Source organism: Photinus pyralis, unplaced genomic scaffold (genome assembly GCF_008802855.1).
Source record: "Photinus pyralis isolate 1611_PpyrPB1 unplaced genomic scaffold, Ppyr1.3 Ppyr1.4_LG3b, whole genome shotgun sequence".
NCBI classification, from domain to species: Eukaryota; Metazoa; Arthropoda; class Insecta; order Coleoptera; family Lampyridae; genus Photinus; species Photinus pyralis.
The window spans coordinates 24,281,710-24,307,185 of NW_022170510.1; the positions used below are offsets into that span (position 1 = coordinate 24,281,710).

The 25,476-nt window shown below is 34.5% G+C and overlaps 1 protein-coding gene across 3 annotated transcripts in view; it reads right to left on the bottom strand.

Moving 5' to 3' along the window:
• Positions 1-292: 292 nt before the first annotated feature.
• LOC116166723 overlaps positions 293-25,476 on the bottom strand; it is a 47,733-nt gene continuing 22,549 nt past the window's right edge. Inside the window, exons 1-4 of one of the 3 annotated variants that reach the window (XM_031481799.1) lie at positions 3,920-4,075; positions 3,141-3,296; positions 1,637-1,807; positions 293-486 (exon numbers count right to left, since the gene is read on the bottom strand). In XM_031481799.1, the coding sequence (XP_031337659.1) occupies positions 319-486; positions 1,637-1,807; positions 3,141-3,296; positions 3,920-3,991 (567 nt within the window). In that variant the 5' untranslated portion in view covers positions 3,992-4,075 and the 3' untranslated portion in view covers positions 293-318. Of the gene's footprint in view, positions 487-1,636; positions 1,808-3,140; positions 3,297-3,915; positions 4,076-25,476 lie in introns of those variants that run through there. The other 2 variants (XM_031481800.1, XM_031481801.1) reach the window with 2 other exon arrangements.

The following is a 25,476-nucleotide window of genomic DNA, read 5'->3' on the forward strand; positions in this document are numbered from 1 at the left end:
CAAACATTATGATTGGACTTACACTTTATAAATATGCGCTACTTTACCATAAACATTTCTACAAGAAAAAAGGACTCCTCAGAAACAATTCTGAACCATTACTGATCCCAAATTAAGTAGTCAAGTTCTACTAGAGCCTAGAGCTAGAATGTGAACCTGTAACTAACAATACATTTAGGAATAAAGCAAAGTATTACATAATTAAATATTGATTAACAACACTTTTACATGCATATTTGAATTACAATAAACACGTAATTAAAAAAAGTACTTATGCCTTCTTCTTATTTTCCACATTTCTTAGCTGTGCGGTGGTATCTAATTTCTACGCCTTGAGTGAATTTCGAATTCGACATCAACACATGACACGTACTCTCCAGTTATAGTATCGTTTCCCTTGAATTGTAATTTCCAAAATGCGTTTGGTAACGGCAGAATGGTTAACAGCTTTTCATTAATGGGGGTGGGTGCGAATGTATAGTTTCCCTAAAAATATGTGACCTTTAGTAATCGTCACTAATTGCGTTGTTGAAATACAGAGTGTCCGACGAAATGGGTAGGTGATTGTATGAGAAACTAATGTGATTAGGTTTCTGTAAAATTGCAATGGTGTATTTAATGAGCACGTTTTAGCTAACGCACTGATATACCCAAACACCAATATTGCCAACCTTGGTTCATCATTAAACTGCTGCTCAATAGAGGGCGCTTTTAAGTATACCTAAATGTGTTACCTATAAAATGCATAAGGTTAACAATCTGTTGTTATGTATATCTGTGGCTAAGGTATTTTGAATTAAGCATAAGGAAATTTATTTTGTGCAGGAGTAAATTTTCCAAAAATTTTAGAAAACTCGAATCCAATTTCCCATTAATTTCCCACATAAACACACTGTGTACCCTAGGCATTCATCATAATATGTATAATAGACCGTAAATAGAAGTACAATGACGTTTAACAAATATAATCATAGTGTACATTAGGCAAAGTAAACAATTAGCAATTAGTTCTTCTTAATTTTTTTTATTTCCTTAATTTCCCTGGATAACCTAGCATAGTCAATACATTTTAGACGATGGATCAAAGTTAAGGCACCGGTAGTAAACATCTCAAGTTTTACGTACTTGAAATACAATCAACACTCCTTAAATATTTAAGACCTATTCTGCTGTATATTCATTTCTGCTGCTGCATTAAAATTTAATAGAAAGTTTTAAACTGAGGGAAGGAGAGTCCCTAATAAAATAATAAAATTATTTTTTAGGCGTGTTCAAGAGCGTAAAATCGTTTTAGCTATTTGTTATTCATTCAGCTTTCTGAGAGTTCTTCTCATAAATATAATTAATATACACATTTTATGCTTATCCTATTTGACATTTCTTTCTGCATGGATGTTTTGCAAACCATTAATTATATTTGCAGATATAGTTTGTAATACCCCCTAATGGATTTAATACCGAGATCTGGAACTTAGAGTCATTATAGTAGCAGTAAGTAATTAATGAACTTATTACAATTATACAACCGCAGTTTGTAATAAGATAATGGGTTCCTCCTTTAGTACATATATGATTACTGGCGTTCTTCGCATAAGTTTTTGCAGCAGTTATATTAGACTTGGATTTAACAACTCACCACGTTAATAGGGCAACGTGGAGGCATACTAAAATTGTCCATAAAAGGTGTCCAAATCTGATTTTTCTTCCCCATAAGTTCACATATGTCATTTGATGTGTAATCTTTTAAATAATATTCACAACTGTCCATGTGCTCATAGTCTTCGCATTTCCAGAAGGTAACCGACATCTGAAAGAAAATAATCTGTAGGTAATTGGCCGATCCACAACGCGCGTGTGTTTACATTTAATAAACAAGTGGTTCGTTAAATAGTATTGACCAATTATATTCACTAATTAAGACTCGTTCTTAAAATCGTACCTTTCTACGTCCATCCGGGCGATAACTCTTGACGTACCGAAAGTGAAGCCTAAATAGCACACGCAATCATCCAGCTTTAACGAACACCTGGTACATGGATGAAATCGGACGTGCACTTCGATACTAAAAACCGCATCGTCTAGATATCATTATTTATATTGCAGAAATTAATTGTGTTTTATTGCAACTGTTGATGATAAGTAAACAATTTATCAGTTTTTTAACCGTTCCCCTACAGATATTTCAATTATCTTTACAGCATCCGAAAGCTCTCTTATTATTATTATATTATTATATTGTAGGATTTCAGCCCCGTTACGAAATTATTGGCCGATTTTAGTTTAGTAAAAAAGGAGTACAATTCTACTTATGTATTTAGAAATTTCAATCCGGCCAATTAAGTGAGTATAGTTTACCATATTAATTAACTGTGTTGCAGCAATCTTTATCAAAATGAGTCGTGTTTGGTATCGTTAGAATCGCGCTTAAATAGCATGAATTTTAAGACTGGTCGCTGATTTTTATTGTTGAAAAATCTAGACGACGAGAGACAATGTGATTATTAAGATGATTTTAATTTTACAGCAACAAACTTACAGTTCATATATATATATATATATATATCAGTCAAAACATGCAATTATTTTATATCTTGACTGTGCATAGAATCTAAAGGAGAAACTTAAGTTTCCTATTTTTATGTCTAATTCAATGAAACTTAATTTGGAACACTTCTTTACTTTTTTAAGTTGGATTGTATATTTGTCGTCACATCAAAGCTTCAGGTGATGAACTCATTCCCATTTAGGTTTAACAGTGCATATTAGAACAATTATTATTAAAAAAAAAGAGGAATTCAACATAATTAGATCAAAATTAATATGATATTAAGGTGACCTAAGATGTCCTGCAATCCAAATTTTGACACATTTTATAGTACCTACTTAACCAATTCAAATTTTGTAATTAATCATTACATCTCGTACGACAAAAGAAAAGTTTACCATTTTCATAACCCCATTTATTTATTCCCTAGAGGAAAAGAAAACTGCTTACAGAAAGGGGGTTTTCTTTGCTTATAAATAGAGCAATATTCTTGTTAGTTTCTCTTATTTTAAACGGTTAGAATCAGCAATGATTTTGTTTTTCAACGATTGAAATGATGAATAATTTCGGAGAAAAGTTGTTATTTAGTTCTTACCGTAAGCCTTTCCACTCGTTTCTTAACGTATACCATAAAACTTATAGCCGTAGTCGCTCCTTGTTCGTTGCGAGTAAAGACCACGTTTTCAAACACGAGAGTAGGGCGCCGTTGTCCAGGACACATCGCTAGTTTTCGAAATTGTACCTTGCGACCCTGAAATAAGTCATTGTTACATCTAAGTGCCTGGATTTTCTACACCCATTAATATTACTTATGAAAAGATAATGCAACGTCAGCGCCATAAGTTCATGAAGCGTTACGTTTTTTTAGCATCGCTATTATGATAATTATGAGCTACAATAAACCGTAAAATTTGAATATCTTTTTTGTAAAAATGTCTATTTTAAATCGTTACGTTATCAAGTATTGTTATTTAAATTTTATAAGATTACCACTGCTTGTAGTATTTTATAGCAGGGAGCAAGCAGTAAAACAAGTATAAACTTAAGAGCGGAATTATTCTTTTATGTAAGCAGAATTGTTTTTCTTTTTTGCAGTTAATTCGTCGTAAACATGCACTTTAAACACGAAATCGTTATTGTTTAATGCTTACCGTAATTTTTTTTATTTCGTTTAAGTAATTATGTTCGAAACGCACCCATTGAATATAATAATATAAGTAAATCTGTGGGGTTTGTTTTGACTAATGAACATAATAAATGATCGTGCACTATTCTCCAATCTAAGGCGCGGGAGTAGGGGCGTAGGGCACATTATCAATTTATTCCGCACAAAGCGAAAACGTTAATAACTGCTTGATGGATTGACTTACGTACTATAATAAACTGTGTCTCGGCACACAACAACACGCTGCATAAAATGGCAAAAAGTAACACAGTTTGACCCATACTGCTTTCAGCACTCAACAGCCGCCCTAAAATGACTAATAGTTTTACTCGCTACTCTTCATATATTTTACGTCAAAAACACTTTGCAAACGATCATTATTTTCTGATACTTATCTAGAGGAAATGGCCATGGTACATTTAAATACGTATAAATGTACAATAATGTATACCTATCGCGATTGCGAACGCCGCTCTCAATAACTCCGATGGCGTCATTAAACAATGCCAAATGTGGTTACCACAACTCTACATTTAAATTTGTATTTACTCTATTTTCTTGTTGAGCGAGCAAAAGCTATGGTACATTAACTACTGTGTTCTGATAGCAGCCATTTACAATTAAATATTTGTGTTTGCATATTTAGGCAAGCTCTTGATTTTTAATTGTTCTCAATGTAAACCTTTGCATTTCGAGTAGTCAGTTTAGTATGTAAATACTTCTTCATCCCAAACTACAACAGACTAATTTGTTGCGAAACGATAATCCGATTGGTGATTAATTTCACATCAAACCTAACTTGATTACACAAATTTAGATACTTGTTGTTAGTGGTGAGTTTTCTACTTTTGAACGTTCAGCGTCTCTCTTGTAGGGACCGGTGGTAAGTCGACAAAATACGGGACATCTGCTCCTGTCGACTTGCCACATATGAACTGACATGTAGTCCTATTTGGAATTAATACCGGGAAATATTTCACATATAATATCAGTATCATATCACATCATTACATACCTCACAGTCATGTATTAGTTTATTGCCATGCCATATATTATAAAGGTATGGATCACGGCTGGATTCGAATCACTTTTTCAGATTCCTAACATGAGATTTGAACAATTCTTGACCTGAATTCATCCTTTTGAAAGGGTTGCGATTAGACTTAATATTAGAGTTGGGAGCAGTCAAATTGATAAAAGTTCAAACAATTGTTTAGGTGCAGGTATCTACAGCGTGCAGATACCAATCCAGAATTCGCTTCTTCGCTATAAGTTAAAAAGTACCAGTGATAATTATGTTCTAAACTAAACCGTTTCGCCGTCTCGTATCTTTTGATTATACGGCGGCGGCCTAACTAGGGATAAAATGACGGCGGTTAGTTGTTCTGACAGGACAGGACAGTGTAACGGGAGTCCGTTAAGATGGTTCGATATTTTTGTATTGATTTCCGTTATATTCAAACGAAAACAAAAAATGAAAGGAAAATTTTCGCTTTGGGGCGAGTAGTTTTAGAGCATTTTCCATGAATTGATCAGTACTTCCCAAAATGTTATATAACGGCCTATTTATGTGTATAAATAAAAAAAGTAAATTAAGGTATAAATATTCTCTTAAATATGCGGTACGTTGACTTTTACTAGAAGAATTTTTGGTTAATGTTTCAAAAAACATTTCTATAAATAATAAAGTTGCCACTGCGCAGTTTGCGCATGGGTGGATCTGATTGTTACAATATGGGATATGATTGTCTTTGCTAGAAGTTGCTCAGTTTGCGCACATACGCACATAGGACTTTTAAAATATCCTATCTGCTTGTCTGTACTAAAACATCTGGAGTTAAAATTTCAAAAAACTACCTATATAAATAAGAAAGTTGACATTGCGTCTAAAACTGACACGTAAACGCTGAACGCTTCAAGAACTTCATTTCTTCTTGATAAAACTGAACTTGACGACAAAATCTGGCTTGTTGAACTTATGCATTTAAAAAAATTTCTAAAAGGAAAAACAAACACTGAGATACAAATTTAAGTAAAATAAGCTAACTTCGTGTTTATTCAAAATAACACAACAGATTTTTACTTAAAAATTGACATACCACATACATAGTGGCCCAACCTTACTGAAGGTGCTGACATCAAAGTTACGTCTACGTGACGTAGGTTGCACAGCCATACATACGTGAAAACGTTTATCTAGCTCTTTCCTGCGATGGGTAGGGCAGAAGAATACCGGTGCCATCTTATATTTTGTGACGTCACAAGGTCGCGGTTCTCTAATTTGGACCAAGGTCGTGGCTTTGGTGAATGGAATTGGCGAGGGAAATGTCCAAGTTACGTACCTAAGGAGTGACACCATTATGGACCAAGGTTATGGCGTTGATGCTAGGGTGTGATCTTGTGTGAGGTAAAAGGTACTGGCATGGGATTTCCCAGTGCTAAGGAGTGACCTTGGTGAAGATAGCGCTTTTAAATTCTTCCTTGTGCTCCAAAACGTGAATTTCCGTCCCAGAAGTGGGAAGGGGGAGGGGGCATTTTTTACCCCAATGCAATACCTAACCTACTAACGTGCGGATGGCAATAAATGACAAATTATTCATTTCAAATTTTATAAAGGAAAAAAAGGCAAAAGCGTTCAAGTAAAAAAAAGGTTATTTATTAGGTTATGTACTTATACAGTGAGCGGCTAAAATATGGAACAAATTCATGATTTGTTCTTGCACATTTTTTGAACTAAAGAGAAAATATACAGAGTGGGTCAAAAAGGAGATTTTGACACCAAAGTTGACTTTTTTAAATGGAACAGCATTTGTTTAAATTTTAGCATTATTTTTATTAGGTGTAGAATTTGGCACATAATTCGGAAATTGATTTTAAAAATACTGTTGCATTTAAAACAATCAAGTTACTTTACTTTTCGACGCACTCTGTATATTGTCTCTTTAGTGCAAAAAATGCGCAAGGAAAAATTATGTACAGGGTGCTACGTGCTACTGCGCGGGCGGACTAAAGATAACAATAAGGCAAGAAATAGACGAATGGCAATTGTGAACATAGAACATAAGAAGTTTGATTGGAAAAAAGCCGAAATTATAGAAGAATTGAACACAGCAAAACTCGATATACTAGTGCTATCTGAAATCAAAAAGAGAAAAAGAGAAAGGATGACTCGAAAAAAATACTGAGAAAGCACGGAGAAGAAGAGAAATATCAACGGAGAACGGATGTTGGAATTTTCTACAATAAATAGGCTAATAATTACGAACATCTTTCTCAAACACAGAAATTTACACGAGTACGCAGCAGGAATGAAAAATCAAGTATAGACTACACAAGTACACACTCATACAAAAACAGTATGCAAGCCAAGTCAGCAGGTGAGAAATCTTCAGCGACCACTATCTATTGGTAGGAAAAATAAAAAGTAGGGGCAGCGATGTAACTACGAGTAAGCAAGAAGACAAAAAGGCAAATCACTACCTAATAAACGCATACAAACTACAAGATCAATAAACAGCAGAAAATTATAGGAATATCATAGAAAACTAAGGAAGGAAATTGAAATGTGGCAGCGGAATCATGCGGGGTAAACAGGATAAACAAGCACATCAATCGAACAGCATGGTGGAGTGATAATATAAAGGAGCAAGTAAAAATAAAGAAACTGAGGTGGAAACAATATCTAATTAGTATATCAGGAGACACATACAAAAGGTACAAGGGACAGAGGAACATAGTGAAGGACTTGTGGTACTGAAATCGCTGAGAGAAGGAAACAAATTACAAAGCAGAACCACAAAAGACAAACAAGGGCAGATGTTAACTCAGTCGAGCAGTATATTGAGTAGATGGAGGGAGTACTTTCAGGACCTTTAAGGAAGAAGAGCTAACGAACAAAATCCCCTAGTTTAAGACCAAGAAAAACAAGACGGAATAGAGAAAGAGGACAAGAGGTCAAATAACCAGGAAAAAAGAGAGATTGTAGAGGAGGAGATGATGGAGGCGATGAGAAGCCGGATAATGTAACGGTAGAGAACGTGGGAAGGACGGGAATTATAATAGTGCTAGAAGTATATAATAAGGCCTTTGATAAAGTTACACGAGAAAAAGATTGGGATAGTCTATACTACAGTGACTCAATTTAGAACAGTGGCGACAACAGAACAGAACACACTGCAATGTCAAACACCATTTAATGATTAATGGCTACCTTTATATTGCACCATATTTTATACTTATTATACCGTTTTCTTTATGAATTTGGGAGGCAATGGTTTCCCCATAGGTTGTTCTGCAAAGTTTTAAACGATCATTCCTGCGCCTTGAGTTTTGAACGAGAGTTTTTAAATGAAATTGACATTTATTATTCTACGGTCACAATTTGATGTTTTGGCCCCAATATGGCGGATTATGATAACTTGTCTTGTCGTCACTGTCCTAATATAGTCACTGTAGCCTATACAACAGAGGAGCAAATCAAAAGTTAATAAAAGCAATTAAAAGCCTGTATAACAATACCAAAAATTATGCTTATGCGGATGATTATGGGGGCAAGAGGTCCCCCAAAACTTAACATTTGGATTGACGGTACACGGATCGAGCAGTGGAAAAGTTTAATTATTAGGAGTAACAATAGACAATGCCGGTAATCAAGAAATAGACATTGTCGAAAGAATAAACAAAGCTAACAAACTTTACTAGGCGCTAAATAATGATTTTATAAATAAAAAAGAGATATCACATGCTACTAAAATAAGTGTTTACAGTTAATGTATAAGACGATCTATAATAGATCAATATGAACGTACGACGGTGAATCCTGGGTGGTAACTTGAAAAATTAAAACGCAATTGGAAACAAAGGAAATGAAGTACCTATCTACGCAGCGCAGAGTCCAAGAAGAGCCACAGGAGCGACAAAATCAGGGCTGACCGATAGGTATAAAATCCCTGACGAGTTCCATCGAAAACCGACAGGTGAGTTGATGGGGACATTTACAAACGATGGAGACAGTAGAACGGTGACGCAAATATGGGAGACAAGGAGACGCGAAAGATCACAAGAAACTTTGGATTGGGCGATCAAGAGCATATTGGAACAACGACGAGGAACTACATGGACCCTTGTAAGACAAATATCACATAATACGAAACAGTGGCGGGCTTTTGTGCATACGAACTAAAAAATGAGTGAAAAGAGAGGAACATTTATTTTCATCTATTTAATTTATTAAATATATTTATGCTTTAAATGAAGTATTTAAGTTGTGTAAGCAAGTAATGTTTGTTTAATAACACATGAAACACATGAAAACCCAACACCAAAAAAGGTAGAAGGGTATTGATTATATATACGAGCATATTTATTTCGCAAATAAAATACAAGTGTGGTGATTGGTGAGGTGTATTCAAATATTTTAAAAAAATACATAAAACCTAAAGTGATCAGTGGTACTTTTCCCTACAGGCACAAGAAAATTTATTTTGGGGACATTTACCTACTTCCGAAGTATTTTTAATCGAAAATGACTTGTTTGATCCTTTTGCTTGATTTATCGTTTTATAACAGTCACCTTAACGGATCAGCGTAACGATTAATAAGTTTAAGCATCTGTTTCTGCAGATTGAAATAATTTTTAATCGATACACTTCTTATAACCTACAAATTTAGTAATCAAAAAGTAATATCCGGGCATTGCGAAATTACCAACGTTTTATGTTTATCTTACGCTTTATTAAAGTGAATAAAATTGGAATAGCGGTAAAATTTTATAGAGAAAAGGACAAGAGATTTGGTATAAAGAAAAACAATTTGTGAAATGAGAGGGAAATATTGTATCCAGTTGATTGCTAAGTATTTTCTTGTACATTTTAATATGTAAGCCATATATCTTAGGGATCAGTTAAGAAAACAGCAATTTGTTTTCTAATATGTCAGGAAACGAGAAAAGCAAATCCCCGGGGATCCTTAACGATATAAATATAGGAACGCTATTAAGATTTTCTGTATACTACGTACATACGGATTAGGAATTTTAACGCTGATTTACTAAAATCCAGGTAAAAACGGTGGATTACAACCGAGTTGGGATTTAAACCGGCAACGTCAGAGAAAAAAGAAGTGCTCATTGATATTTTAAATAACCTTCGACAAAATCTAGCTTAAATAGAACTTAATTACATTCGACGTAGCGAGTATAATAAAATCATTTCTTTACAACCCACGTATACTATTTGAAAAGCCCTTCAACTTTAACGTTGTCCGTCAGTATTCAACAAAGTGGCAAATGCATTGAGCTAAAGGGATGGAATAAGAATAAGTTCCAAAATAGTTTTCTTTGTATAACTGTGCGTGATTGAAATTTCCATTATTGGAAAACAGGATTTAGAAAAATAGAATATCGTATCAATTTGAACTCGCTCGTGAGAAGTCGAATGAGATTAGTCACTACATAGTCCGTGATTTCTTGGGCATTTATATAGGGTAAATAGGGTTGCCGAAAGAAAGTTGCCCAGGCTGCAGGCGATTCAAATTTTTCCCACATCTGAATCATTGCAATAAGAATAAAAACAGTAAGGTTCCGACACGTACGTCTATTTAAAGATGTTGAGAACTAGAATACGAATGAACCTATTATTTATATTGCTATACTCAAGTCGCCGTAAATTGAAATATTTACTGTACACTATTCGTTCAGCTCTTTAATCTGAAGCTGTAAACATTTTGAAAAGATCTCTCAGTCTACATTATATTTCACAATGTCGACCTGCATTATATCTAAGTGTGGAGACTAATCCCAGTGCCTCATATTTTCAATCCGTTTCGTTTAAACATTTAAACCTTCCCCGGTTATTTTATTTGTGTATGCCAAAGTTTTTTGCAAATGATAAATTACATCACTAACTTAACAAGTTTTGGCTGTATGCTTAAAGAATCATAATATATCTTAAATCCGCGTTTGGATAAATTAAGGCACCTTGACTTTGGTGCATATGCGATTCTTGTAAAAGCGAATCATATATTAAACGTAATTGATTCTTGTGCTTATGTGCTTACAGTTCGCACAAGGTGTTTGTTGAAGACGTTACAATTAATATCCGTAATGAATACCTTTGCGTTTCTGCTACAGCATCGATATTAAATGACAAATACAAATGCCATACAGTTAATTGGATTCTGCTTTCAAATGTACACATAAAGGAACTCAACTACCCTTCTCAAGTTTTCGTGAAAATTATCTATGCTTACCCGTTTTACTAAATCATCATCGTAGCCGTATTAGTTATTCAGTACTGACTTACCAGAGTAAGAAATAAGTTTACGGTTTGCGTACATTGTTATTACTATCTTATGAAGACCTTCAGAACCCTTACAACGATGAAAGCGAATTAGAAAAACGTATAGAAAAAGTAATAGCATTTTGTTGTAAAGGAAATAAAAACATCTATAACTCGTAGAGTGTAGCAAAAGGAAATCTAAAGGAAAATCTTTAATGTGTACTTTTCTTTGGGTTTTAAATCATTTCCGAATACTTGTTCTTAGGTTGTTTCTTGTGAAAGTCATTAACGTTCTCCCTTTTCTCTATTACGCAATGCCATATATATGACGATTATGAATTAAATCTAGTACGAAAATAAAGAGGATTTAATTTGCCGGAGATATTTTCTAGTATTCTATTTGTATCTTATCTTCCATTGCTATTGGACTATCTGCACTTTTCCTAAATACCGCAAGACCCTAAGGTATCGTGCGCGACGGGTTTACCACCAGATATCAGAAAAAGTGACCAAGCACTACATGATTTCAACGTCCGTGAAGTTGGCACCGCCCATTGTTCATATTAATATTATTTGTATGCACATCGTTTGTTTAACTATTTTCATCGTTTGTTTACATTTCCGTATGTCTTTTTTAAAAATTCAAAATGGGCGAGCTAACTTCACGGTGGCTCGCCCAAAATTATAATTTTATTTGTTTATCGATGCAGGTCGTTTGTTTATCGTTTGTTTAACTATTTTCATCGTTTGTTTACGTTTCAGTATGTCTTTTTTAAAAATTCAAAATGGGCGAGCTAACTGCACGGTGGCTCGCCCAAAATCATAATTCTGTTTGTTTATCGATGCAGGTCGTTTGTTTATCGTTTGTTTGCATTTCCGTATGTCTTTTTTAAAAATTCCAAATGGGCGAACTAACTTCACGGTGGCTGACCCAAAATCATAATTTTGTTAAGTTTGCGAGTCATTTGTTTATCGTCTGTGGGCGCGTAAACTTTACTGTCATTATATTATTTTTCATCTCGATATGCATCTTTTTAAAAAATGTTAAATGGAAAATTAACTTTATGGTGGCGCAGCTAAAATTCGCTTATGAACCACTCTACAATTGTAGCAGTAACATACACGCAATGATTAGGTAAACGTAAAAGGCTCTAATAAATTAATCACTGTTCTTCAAACAATTCTCTAATTTTCATATTAAAATGTACTATGGTACTTAGAACTGCCTACCGTTTTAATACAATGCGATAAAAAATGAGTTGCTGTGAGTCACCTTTGGAATTTTTGTTTATATAGGAAATTGTACCACAGATTTAAATAGTATATTTAAATCTGTGATTGTACTTAACTTGAACTTCCAAAGGAGACTCAACAGCAACTCATCATGGATCGAGTGTTCTAAAAAACCGCTCTAGCGACGCGCGTTCTAATTGTATGAAAAAAGCTCAGATCGACCCGGAATTTTCTTATAGAACGTGGCCTGTAGAATCCATAATTTCAAACGGTTCCAAGATTGGGCTACTAGTTCAAAAGTTACAGGTCTTTGAATTTTCTTACGAAATTGGTTTCTAGTCCATAACTTTTGATTGAGAAGTCCGATCGAAAAAGTACGAATTGTTTTGGATTCTACGCACCAAAATTAATACGAAAAAGTATTTTCCCGAGAAATTTTGGTGCAGTCGATTTTTGGTAAAAAAGGAAGGTTATATACTGCCTTTTTTTGAGCCCCGAAAAAAAAATTGTCTCAGATCGACCCGGAAAAAAAATTTTCTTATAGAATGTGGCCTGTAAAATCCATAATTTCAAACAGTTCCAAGATTGGGCTACTAGTTCAAAAGTTACAGCCCTTTGAATTTTCTTTCGAAATTGGTTTCTAGTGTATAACTTTTGATTGAGAAGTCTGATCGAAAAAGTACGAATTGTTTTGGATTCTACGCACCAAAATTAATCAGAAAAAGTGTTTTCCCGAGAAATTTTGGTGTGGTCGATTTTTGGTAAAAAAGGAAGGTTATACTGAGGCCCGAAAAAAAATTTGTCTCAGATCGACCCGGAAAAAAAAATTTCTTATAGAACGTGGCCTGTAGATTCCAGAATTTCAACGCGAGACCGCTTGCGAGTTCCGAACACTCCTAAAAGTGCTCGAGTGGTTTATCGCGAGCGCTTGGGAAAAGTGCTCGTGAGCGGAAAAAAAGCACAAGAGCGGAAAAAGCGCTCGGGAGCAGAAAAAAACTTTTGAGAGCGGAAAAAGCGTTCGGGAGCGGAAAAAACTATTACTATTACTATTTAAATCTGTGGTACAATTTCCCATGTAAACAAAAATTCCAAAGGTGACTAGACAGCAACTCATTTTTTATCGCATTGTATTAAAACGGTATAGGCAGTTCTAAGTACCATCGTACATTTTAATATGAAAATTAGAGAATTGATTGATGAACAGTGACTAATTTATTAGAGCCTTTTACGTTTACCTAATCACAGCATGCATGCTACTGCTACAATTGTAGAGTTCATAAGCGAATTTTCGCTGCACCACCATAAAGTTAATTTTCCATTTAACATTTTTTAAAAAGATGCATATCGTGATGAAAAATAATATAATGACAGTAAAGTTTACGCGCCCACAGACGATAAACAAATGACTTGCAAACTTAACAACATTATGATTTTGGGCCAGCCACCGTGAAGTTAGTTCGCTCATTTGGAATTTTTAAAAAAGACATACGGAAATGCAAACAAACGATGAAAATAGTTAAACAAACGTAAACAAACGATAAACAAACAACCTGCATCGATAAACAAACAAAATTATGATTTTGGGCGAGCCACCGTGAAGTTAGCTCGCCCATTTTGAATTTTTAAAAAAGACATACGGAAATGTAAACAAACGATGAAAATAGTTAAACAAACGTAAACAAACGATAAACAAACGACCTGCATCGATAAACAAACAAAATTATGATTTTGGGCGAGCCACCGTGAAGTTAGCTCGCCCATTTTCAATTTTTAAGAAAGACACACGGAAATGCAAACAAACGATGAAAATAGTTAAACAAACGTAAACAAACGATAAACAAACGATGTGCATACAAATAATATTAATATGAACAATGGGCGGTGCCAACTTCACGGACGTATGATTTCAAACGCTTTCATTTGACTACATGACGTTTAAATTACGGGTACATAGATTTCAAAGGCATTACATACTAATAAGAACTGATTACATATGAATGACATATGGGTACTACGTGCGATTACACGATATTTCAATATGATTACATGATTTCATATTGATTAAATTGGAATAAGTTAATAAGTAAGTTAATATGGTGCTATGCTGTTGATTCCTACTAATTCTGGAAGGTCATATAATTTTCTGCATTTTGTGCCACGTACCCTGAAATAGAAATTTGGATAAACACTGCCAATTTACGTAATTAATCGATTCTAAAGTGGTAACATTTTGATCCAAATCCGCCTCCCCCCCCCCCCCCCCAGTTTTGAAAAATAAGCCTCCAAAGTGAGGTGACTATAAACTTTCTACTTCGATAGTAGAGGGGCTCAATATAAGGTTTTTTAAAAGGAAAATTTGGATTTAATTGTAATAATAAGAATGTAACAACGGTTCCGGTGTTATTGGAACAATTACAAAAAAATAAAAAAACACTTTCTATTGCCACTTTTTGAGCTCTACAAGACAGCGCAGCGTTAAGAGATTTTTACTACAGCGTTTCGTTTCGGAGAATCTATCATTAACTTTATTTGTTTAGGTATATGGCTAGTAGAAAAAGTACATACTGTATTGTATTACGAATACAATTTTGCACCACAGATAAATCGCTCTCTTTCAAAATAACTCGAGACAAACCTATAATATACTCTTAATTCTTGCTATCCAAGTAAAAACCACCTCCATTAATGAAATCTATATCGTTATTTCCGACGATACTGGAAAATCTATCTACAGGGCCAGAACTTAAAACCACTTGCATCGCTTATCTCGCACGTGACATTGTTTGTCGAAAATCCAATTAATAGTACAGTGCAATTAGACCGAAACTTCAACATCCAAAGTAAAAATTTCCCTCCAGCTCCAAATTGTTCTATACCGTCTACATATTGTTTGGTAAAAAGTTACACCATTTTAAGCGTCGGGTTTGGAAGGGTGAAGGGGAGAAAGTTGGAAAATGAATTGTTTTTTCAGTTTTTCTTAAATATTTAGAAAACTATACGGTTTAGCGAAAAAAGTGCCGCATACAAGAATAATCTACATTAAATTGCGAGAAAAATGGTCGTGTATAATCTTGATAAAGTGAACAGTTGCAGAGCTACAGAGGGTCTCTTTCGTATTTCTTGGAAAAAATTTGACTAATTTTTTTGTATACAAGATTGTGTACTCTAAAAGCAAATTGCGGTTTTAGTGACCGGTGGTATGTTAGTGATAAGCCCTTGAACGAACTTGCCACCTTCTCAGCGGGCGGTACTTTTTAAAGAGGCTTCCACAGGCCTAGGTGATATGATATATACCTATGGTACCGAGAAATCCACTCTAAACCTACTCTTGCCTAAGAGAATGCATATTTTTCCATCATAAATGACTTTATAATATAAAAATATTATCTGCATATCAACCTAGACCCTGACCTAGACAAATGACACCGCCGTGTAGTTTATTCATACTCATGTGTTAACTTCAGCAGTTCATGTTCAATATTGTCATACTGGACGAGATTTCAAAAACCCTTTCAATCACGTATTTGATACCGTTTTGATCTTCGACATTGTCATTACTCTAAATTTTACAGTAGTTAATAATAATAAACTTATCAGTAAAATTCTACATTAATTCGAGCTTTTGCAATACTTGGTTTTATGGAAATAACATAAGCACAGAAATAACTTGAACACTTAGGACATTTTATTGGATGCCTACAGTTGAAGTGTGTGATAAAACGGAACGATCAATTAACTTAATTAAGATACAAAAAGAGAAATAAAAGAAACCTATGATGTTTAATCACTAATGCTGTATGTGACCGTCTCCTTCTGCAGATGATGTCGACAAGTGTTTACTGTTTTGTATTACGACTGGATATGCCGATGTATTTTTATATAAGTCTAACCCTAATATTAATTCATTAACTCATTTCGCCTCAAAATGGGTTACAGGAGTCATTAGAGTATGTAAATAGTTGTCATACCAAAATCAAGACGTAGGTAAATCCATTTTCCGAGGGGTATTAAGTTTCGTATGTGGCTAGAATTAGTTCATCAGTTAATATGAAAGCTTTTCCTATGATGAATAAAGAACAAAGATCGCTTAAGTTCATGTAACTATCTTAAAGTTCGAAACTTACAAGTTATTTGAAAGTGTCTATCAAACCACCACAATTTTGAGTGCACAGAATTAATTTAGTTAAGTGATTTCTGAGAATAGAATAATGGGGTGTGTAGCTAAATTAAATACAAAATTACGCTTCTCGTAATACTATAAAGGACGTTTATTAATATTTAGGAATTTTATTAGGTTCTAAACCAAATTTGTACAATTTATTATGGTGTTTACCCCAGTTTTATAACTACGCTTTACTAAATTAACGGGGATACTATTTGTACTAGCGAGCTGCATTCGGTAAATCGAAGAACTACATCATACCGTTAAAGTTATATGTATTAAGAGAGCACAAAAGGAACTTTCTTCTACAGCAGGTGTTGTGGAACGCCTGAGACTATTCATTCTTCCAAGTAATGAGTAACTTCGTCATTTAAATAATGGATCTTCCAGACATCAAAATATAATATGCAATATCTTTTTTCTTACGAGGTGTAATGAAGGAAATTTTTCATAAAAATCATTCTGGTTAACTGCTACTATTAGTTATATGAGTATCATTTGGGGGCAATTTATTTTTGCCCTCGCTTCGATTACGCTTAAATTAATAGTCAATTCCTATTTTATTCCTCCGATTTTCCTTTACTTAAAACCCTTAATTTGCAGGAAATATGCTGCTAATGGCTTCTATGTTTACAAAAGCAACTGTAATTAATGCTGTACAAAATTAGACAAACACTGGCTCGTTACTGCGAAGGTATTTTTGAGCTCGTAATCTAGGGGTATTGGTAATAAAGTATTGAATTAACAGAAGGTTTGTTTCAAACCATTTAGGAGTATACCGTTCAACTAGATATCACTCTTTTATAATTTAATTTACAAAATGCGTTCATATTATGCCGACTGTACGTATTTTGTCGATTAGAGTGTAATTAACTGTTATCGATTATTAAACCACCTGCGTCACCCTATGGAGGCAATAATTTATTCTCCACAAATTTAAATGATTTACAGTTATTTATAACTCATATTTATTATCATACCAATACGTGCACATATGAAAAATTAATCTTTTAACTAATATGGTTTTCTTCTCATATTGTATATAAGTTGTTAATTATGAATTTAAATTTGTAATTTATAAATGTATCGATACAGTTTATGATATTTTGGGTACTAAACTGCGAGAATCTACGCGTTAGCAGAAAAGCTAATCTTCCGAAATACGGAATCTTATTAGCGTATATCAACTCAAATAACTATTTCTTGGAATTGTTAGATTAAGGAATTTTTGTACCTCATTTTTATTTGTTATTAAAGTGTTCATTGCGAATGTGACAGTTGCGATATGATATTGTATTAAGCTTTCCGTTAATTACAGAAAAGATAAAGTTTATTGTTAGAGATAAAGCGGCATTAAAAAATTGTTTTCGATATTGTGGTCCATTCCATTTTAACAGAATTGTAATGGTTGTTTTAATTCTGTGTATTTGTAAAATAAAATTGGTTTGTGTAATATCACGCAAGTAGCGTTTTCATTCGAACCCTTTTCACGACGGAGAGAGAAGTTTTATGCTCAATTTTTTTTGTATCGGGTTGAGGATCGACACCGAGAAAAGTTATCGCTAGTTAGGCCTGAAGTGTTTTGTGTATGGTACTTTTTGGCCCGGGATCATTACACACAGCAATACATAGCTAAAACAACCACTCTGAACTGATCAACAGGCTCCTGACAATACATAGATCTGCGATATTCTTAACAGAAGGTCTCTACGGAATTTGACGCCCATTTACATTACTACTTTTTAGTTACTCTCTATGTATTTGTATACCGGTGTATAATCGCATATAATTGTAAGTATAAATTGTGATACAAAAGAAATTACTGCGGATATACAGTGCGGAAATGTTGTCTGGAGTACTGAATATATCCTCAAAACTACAATTTTTGCAAAAAAAAATTTTGCTACCAATCTATATACTTTTAAGCTGTGGTCAGTGGCGTACTTCTGCATGGTTAAGGGGCACAACTACCAGTTTCCTTTACATTTTATTCAAGAGTACAAACTTATTCATAATCAAATTAAAGAGAAAAACTCAAATTAAGAAAAATAGTGTTAATTAATTTTATAATTTTACTAGTTTCCGTTGAAAAAAATGTTATTCTTTTGTTAGTTTTGTCAAAGCAATTTATTGTATCAAATATTGTTAAAAATTTGCAACAAATCTATAAATTTAAACACTATGAACAGTGGCCTGCGTCTATTTAATTCAGCTGCTAGAGAAAAAAAAGAACTATTTGATACTATTACAAAGAAAAACGAAATAAAAACAATTTTAATCCATCAAGTAGAAATGTAAATAATTTTTTACGCATGTAGATTTCTTTAAAAATGTGTAATGATTTTTGATAGGTACAATAAATTGCTTTGACATAACTAACAAAAGAATAACGTTTTTTTGCAACGCAACCTATTTTTCTTAATTTGAGTTTTCTAATAGAATTCCTGAAATGATTTTGGAATTCATGGAATTCATTTAGAATTCTAAATCTTTCTACAAGCTGTTCAAGATGTGGCTTGCTTTATATTAATTTGTTTATAATTCTCTGGAATCGGTATGAGTCTATGTTTTCCACGAGACCATTGAGTGAAGGAATCGAGATTCCTTCACTCAACGATGAGACGGTACGCGCAAAAGCTTTTTTTATGGAGCATTTAAATGGAAATATACCATCGTCGATATTTTTTTAAATTTGCCCATATTACACATTTAAAGAGTAATTTCCCGCATTTTTTATCATTGGAAGGAAGGCCAAAGACAGTGGTCGCGAGGTGAAGCGATTCCGAATCCAATGTACTTGTGGTGAGTCAAATGATACCATAAATATTTAAATATTTCACAAAAAATTCCTTGAATCATTGTAATGGAAGCGAAAGAAACCTTCAATGGTTTGGGAGGTAGCGAGGCGCAACTGTCGTACCTGAAGCTGTGCTCTCGTGCAGCAGCGTTAGACCGGATGTCCATGGATCGGGCCGATTAAAGCCGGCAATTCGTGTCCATAAGATGAGAAAGATGAAGGAGTAACGTTTTTGTACCACATAAGAAGGAAAATTTGCCACCAAAGTTATTAGGTACATCCATACAAAAGGAATAGGAACAGAGGTGTTTTCATTAGTACTCGTGAACTTGCTAATCATGAACCACAATTTAAATCTATGTATTGTATGACCAAAAGTAGTTTTTTTCCTTTTGTCTGACCTTGCTCGACGATGAAGTACAAAAAGGAACACCAATTACAGAAGATATATGACATTAGAAGAAAGATTACTCATAACAAATTCAGGTGCACGAACTTTATCGGACGATTCAAATCGCACCGATCTTCGTCGCCCCGATGCGGCAGACAGCCGGCCTTAGTATTCGTATTTAGAGTGGTAATACCTAACCTTCACTCATAGTCAAGCAAATTTTGCAGGTTAAACAAGTGGACTTAGTGTCGAACCTTGCGGAACACCGTTCACTAAAAAACCGGGAACCTTTCAGTTCTAACAGAAAACTTACCGTTAAGGTATAATTTAGGGTTTCTCTATAGTCATAATGGTACTAAAATAGCTTTCCTAAAACATAAATTCGTATTTATGCCACATATATATCCTAAAGCTGTTCCTTTCATTAGTTTTATTAAATCAATTTGGTTAGTGCCGGTCGAAAATCGCGATAAACATGGACTTAATCTGATTAAGTAGTTGTAATCGCACGATGGAACGCCAACCAGCGCATTTTTCAGCGTGTTAAATCGATGATCTAAGATGATATAATGAGATGAGTGGGATTATAAACAGATTAGTAAAAAGGTATATCGTTTTTATGTTTATTTTTCGGTATTGCAGTTATCTAGGGCATTTAGTAAAAATCTAATTTTGCATTTACATAATGCGCAGGTAATTATGTATGCAACATTTCCATAAATGCAATTTAATGACCGGATAATTTGGATTCATATTTTGTGAAATATTTCCGTTATGTACATACGTTAAGCGCAAAACTCGCATCTATATTATTTTGTGCAGCTTAACAATGTTATTTTGTCTATCTATCACTGATTACCTACCAAATAATCTCCTGATAGCTACAATTCAAATTTAATCTCAAAAACGAGTAGGTACCTACTACTATTTTCAAAGCGGTTTTCCAATTATTAATATAATATGAAAATTTTAGTTCCGGTCCATTTCTTTTTACTGTAATGGAATTTTGGTGGTCATTAGCGGCATGTATACTGCGTTTTAGGATTATTGACATTCATGTAAAATGTTTAGAAACATCGACATTTATTATTATTTTATAACGTATACAGGGTGTAGCACCTAAGATCCCTCGGATCATAACTCCTTTACCATAAAAGATACCGAAAAAAGTGTTAGAGCAAAATTGTACACAATTATCGCCGGCATCTTTCTGATATATTTTTGATCAACACTCAACAGGGGCGTGCTGTATGTATTCCAGTGGCGTAACAAACTTGCATTTTTTTAAATGGAACACTCCATGTTTTATTACTGATTTGGCGTTTCGACTTGGTTTTTCTCTGAAATTTTCTTAGGGAATGTGTGCTTTTGTTTATATCAGTAGAAAATTTGTAGTTTTGGCTACCCAGTGGTATAATTTGTTTAGGCGAGTGGGGGGGATGCGCCATTTTAAATTTTTAAAGAATATGACATTTAGCGAAGGTCAAGTACCTAAAAAAAGTTATCTGATTGTGGAAGAGGTCTTAACCTGTGCCTTAGTCTAAAAATTAGCCGCCTGCGCGATTTAGTTCCTCTAAAAAAAATTCCGAAAAACTGAAATTTTGACGAAAAAGGGTACAGCGAAACCGTTAAAGTTAGGGGTATAAGATGTTACATAAAAAAAGAAGTACTTTTCAAGTACTCTCCAAGTCAGTAATAAAATATGGAGTGTTCCATTTAAATTATGCAAGTTCGATACGCCACTGGAATACAGCACGCCCCTGGTGATCAAACATTTTTAGAAACATGCCGGCGGTAATTGTGTACAATTTTGCTCTAAGACTTTTTTCGGTATCTTTTGTAGTAAAGGAGTTATGATCCGAGGGATCTTAGGTGCTACACATACTGTATATCTGTGAAACCAGTACAATTTTGTTCTAGATTTGTTTTTGTTGTATTGACCATACAAATTGGATTAGCCGGATGTGCGTATTTCAATCTAAAATCCGACAACGCGAAGGTGGCGGTTAAAGCAGAAAGCAGGAGCTGCTTTAATAAAAGAGGACTTAACTAATAATCCATATGTTTACAAGTTAATAACATGATAATGGTGTCAAAAGAGAATTTACATTATTTCTTTAAACGTCTATAACTACTTTTTGTCATTAAGTAGGATTATTCAACACAAAAATTTGAATGTAGCATGTTTTCTTCATCGCAAGTTCTAGTTAGTAGATGAAACACCAAACAACCGTAATTAAATTGGAAACTTTCTAGGTGAAAACTCAATCATTAGTTAAACACAACACAAGTATATTATAAATTTAGTTTGCATAAACCAAGCAAGTTGTCGGAGTTGCTTTTGGGGAACCATAATGCGATCATAAATCAATTTACTTAATTCTGATCTCTTCACCGCCGGCTTGTAATTAAGTGGAATGTTGTGACAGTCAGTAAACTCGTTACATTGAATGACTTATTCCCTTAGAATAATTTCGAATGTTTCCCGAAAATTAAATTGCCAGGCCCGACGCAATTACTTCAATTACACTCTGAAATAGAATTTTTTTAAAATAGAATTTGAAAATTAAATCTGGGTTATATTTAAAAGGGTATATTGCGAATGCAGGCTAGAATACGGAATGAATTCCCTAAGAGGCAAATTAACTGAGGGCGAACGGACAGGGAAAGATTGTCTGCAAATCCTGTGAAACCAAGTGATTAACTTTAAAATTGCCAGTGTGTACTATGTAAGTCGTTGGAAGTGATGTGGTTGACATTAATTACCACCATTCATCATTGTTTTCCCTGTGCTGAATACTAAGGAGGATCAAGCTTTCTAAATATTTGCCCTTTTAATGTATTAATTTTTGAGATGTTTTCTTATTTCGCTTATACTAATATCTTTATTTATTCATTAATATGTACAGATATTATGTTTAAGGCCATCACTTTGTATAATTGTAGCTGTAAATAAAGTTTAACAATTAGCTGTTAAAATGCATAATTTGCTTTCAGTGTATAAATGGGATTAGATCCCTCGAAAGCAGCAGTTACGGTACACTAACAGGTTCCTTTTTGGACCTACCGCTCACCAACAAACAGGGAACAACAAAGGGAAGATGTTGGTGTGGTAAGCGAAGGCATAGAAAATCTGGTTTCCAGGAATCCCAAACTCAATAAATCAATTACTTTCATGGGCAGCTTTCAGACTAGCTTTATCTTTCCATACTTACCGCGGAAAGATCTAGATTGGGTTTCCGAATCAGATAGTATATTATAGAGCAAAAATTATGTAATTGTAGGTATAATTCTTGAAACAAAAATCACATTCTGAAGACTAAATAGTTTTCTCGATGTAGTACAACAACAACAAAAATAATAATCACAATGAAAAAGAGGAGAATGATAGTAAGACATTAATTTATCTATGATTCTAATATGGATTTTGCAAATTCCACTTTATTTGTTAAAAGTCTGTCATAAAATGTTGAAAATGTTTTAGATAATGTTGACCATCCTCCCGCCTTTTTGGATTACTCCAAAGGGACCCCGCTTTACAGATGAGGTGGATGCATGTCTTGTACTATGTGGTGAATATTTAGTAGGTATTCCACTTAAACGCTATTTTCACCCAGCGACTCAAGGATTGGGTCGAAAGCTCAAAACCGCCTTATATGGTGGTTTGAAAGAGATAAATAATCTATATTTGCCTCTCCTCTGGGTGATTTTGTTCGTGATATGTAGGTTTCTAAGCAGGACGCAACGCATAATTTGACTGTCAGGAATCGAATTTTGAAGAGTTTCTTACAGGTACTCATTTAGGTTTCAAATTAGTGACCTTCTGATGTTGGACTGTGTGAAAAATAAGTTGGATAGCAACCTGGAGGAGTTGCTGATATTTTCCGCTAGAAATAATTTTGTTCAGAACTTTTGCGTTCGCAATCCATGCGCACCTAATTGTTTTTGATCATTGAGTAGGCGAGTATCTCTCGTCGCCGTCGCTTTCGAGATTGTTCCCTTCACCTCCGGATTGAGTTGTAGTTTGCTGGAATCGGGTACTTGATTATTAAATCCATGGTTAGATCTTCTGGTAACCCATTCCTCACAAGGTCTTCCTATCGGATCGGATTAGTTCTGGGTGAATTGTTTCCCCTCACTCGGTTGGTTGACAAGTTTTTCCCCAATTAGTGAAAGTAATTGGGTGTCGAGATTTTCTATCACGGCGGCATTGTGGGTACCGCCTGGGACCCCAGCATCGTGTAGTGAATTTGATTCGTCTCGATCTGAATCGTCTAATATAAGAACCCAAATTAGGCGGGGGCGAAACGAGTGTTTTTACATAAGCCGCAAAATGAGTACGATACCTGGCTGGTAGGTTCCCCGAACCCTCTAACAAATTGTTTCAAACAATTTTCAGGCGCAATCACTCTGCAAGCTGGCGAAACCGGCACAGCGATAACGAACCTTGTAATGCTACTCGTTGAGTCAGCTGAATTCCAAATAGCGGCGTAGTGCCTACCAAAACAGTAACGTGAAAAAAAACTAAATTTGCCTGTTTTAGAAGAATTCGAGTCTAAAACAAGGATACGCCTCCGTTGAACTTCCCGTTCAAGGGGTTTGAGGCGTTTACTAAGCCGTTTGAATTAGCGAGACATAATCTATATAGATATTGGTTGTATCGAGTGTTTCTCGAATTCCTATAACGTTTTTATTGTTTTAGATAGAAACATGAAATTTTGCAAGGGTGTATGGGAGGCAAATATGCATTAAAAGGAGTATTCAATTGTTTTTGTGACTCCTTGTTTCACAGGAAACCATAACAACTTTTGAATTTTGAAAATGGTTGTAGGCAGATTCGCCCTCAGAATATTTGCCCTGGAAAATTTGTCCCCCGAAAGATACTCTGTCAGAACATTTGCCCCGGAAAAAATTGCCCCCGAATTACGCCCATGTAGAATACGCTCACGTTCAGGAAAGTTTGAACCTAACGTACTTTTAAGAAGCTCTTCTTTGAAGTAACTGCTATAAGTACAAGCAAAGAGGAAATACATTCCTCTATGGTACAAGGTATACATTACATAGCCTCCCCCAAATGGTTGCGTTCATTTAGTGTTCTCATAATTTTCCTAGCGATATAGAAACACATCAAAAAGCAATGAGCAAGTGATGAGTAAAGTTCCAGGTCGTTTAACACAAATGGTACATACTTATAGCGAGTGGACAGCATACAGAATTTCCCTATAAAGGTCTCCCTACCTATAAATTTACGAGGTTATCACATGTTTGTTGCACTCTGTAATTGGGCGCATGCCTGTTGAGGGCCCAAAACAAGAGAGGGATAATAATAATAATAAATAATAAATTATTTTGTAATATAAATGCGTTAATGAGCTTTCAATTGTAGGAAGATTCGGCCCAAAAAAATTCTCTCCGGAATATAATTGTGGCCTAGGAAAACACGTTCACAGGTAAATTTGTTCCAAGATGATTCCCCTCCGAAATCTACACTTCTATAATATTTACGACTAGCTAAGTAGGCTATACTCATTCAAATTTATTATAAGGTCAATTTAACATAATGCTATAAAATAAAAGGTATTCCCAACAGGTTGGATAGTACACTTTTGCTGTCGGTAGTTAAACTTTTTGTGGGGCACACTTTCGGGACGGAAGGTGACGTATTTTCTTACAATTTCCAACACAATCAGTCCACAGTCCTTATCGGTAATACAAAACAACCGATCCTTCTTGATTTTGGTACCAATGAGTGAAACAATTACCTATATCACCGTTTAGCGATCAACAACATTAAAAATTTCTAACTTATACAATTCATCTGAACGACACGCTTCATATAAACCCATTTTGCGGCAACCTTCATAGACAGATGTTCGTCATCAGAAGTTCTTGTAAAAATCTAGTTT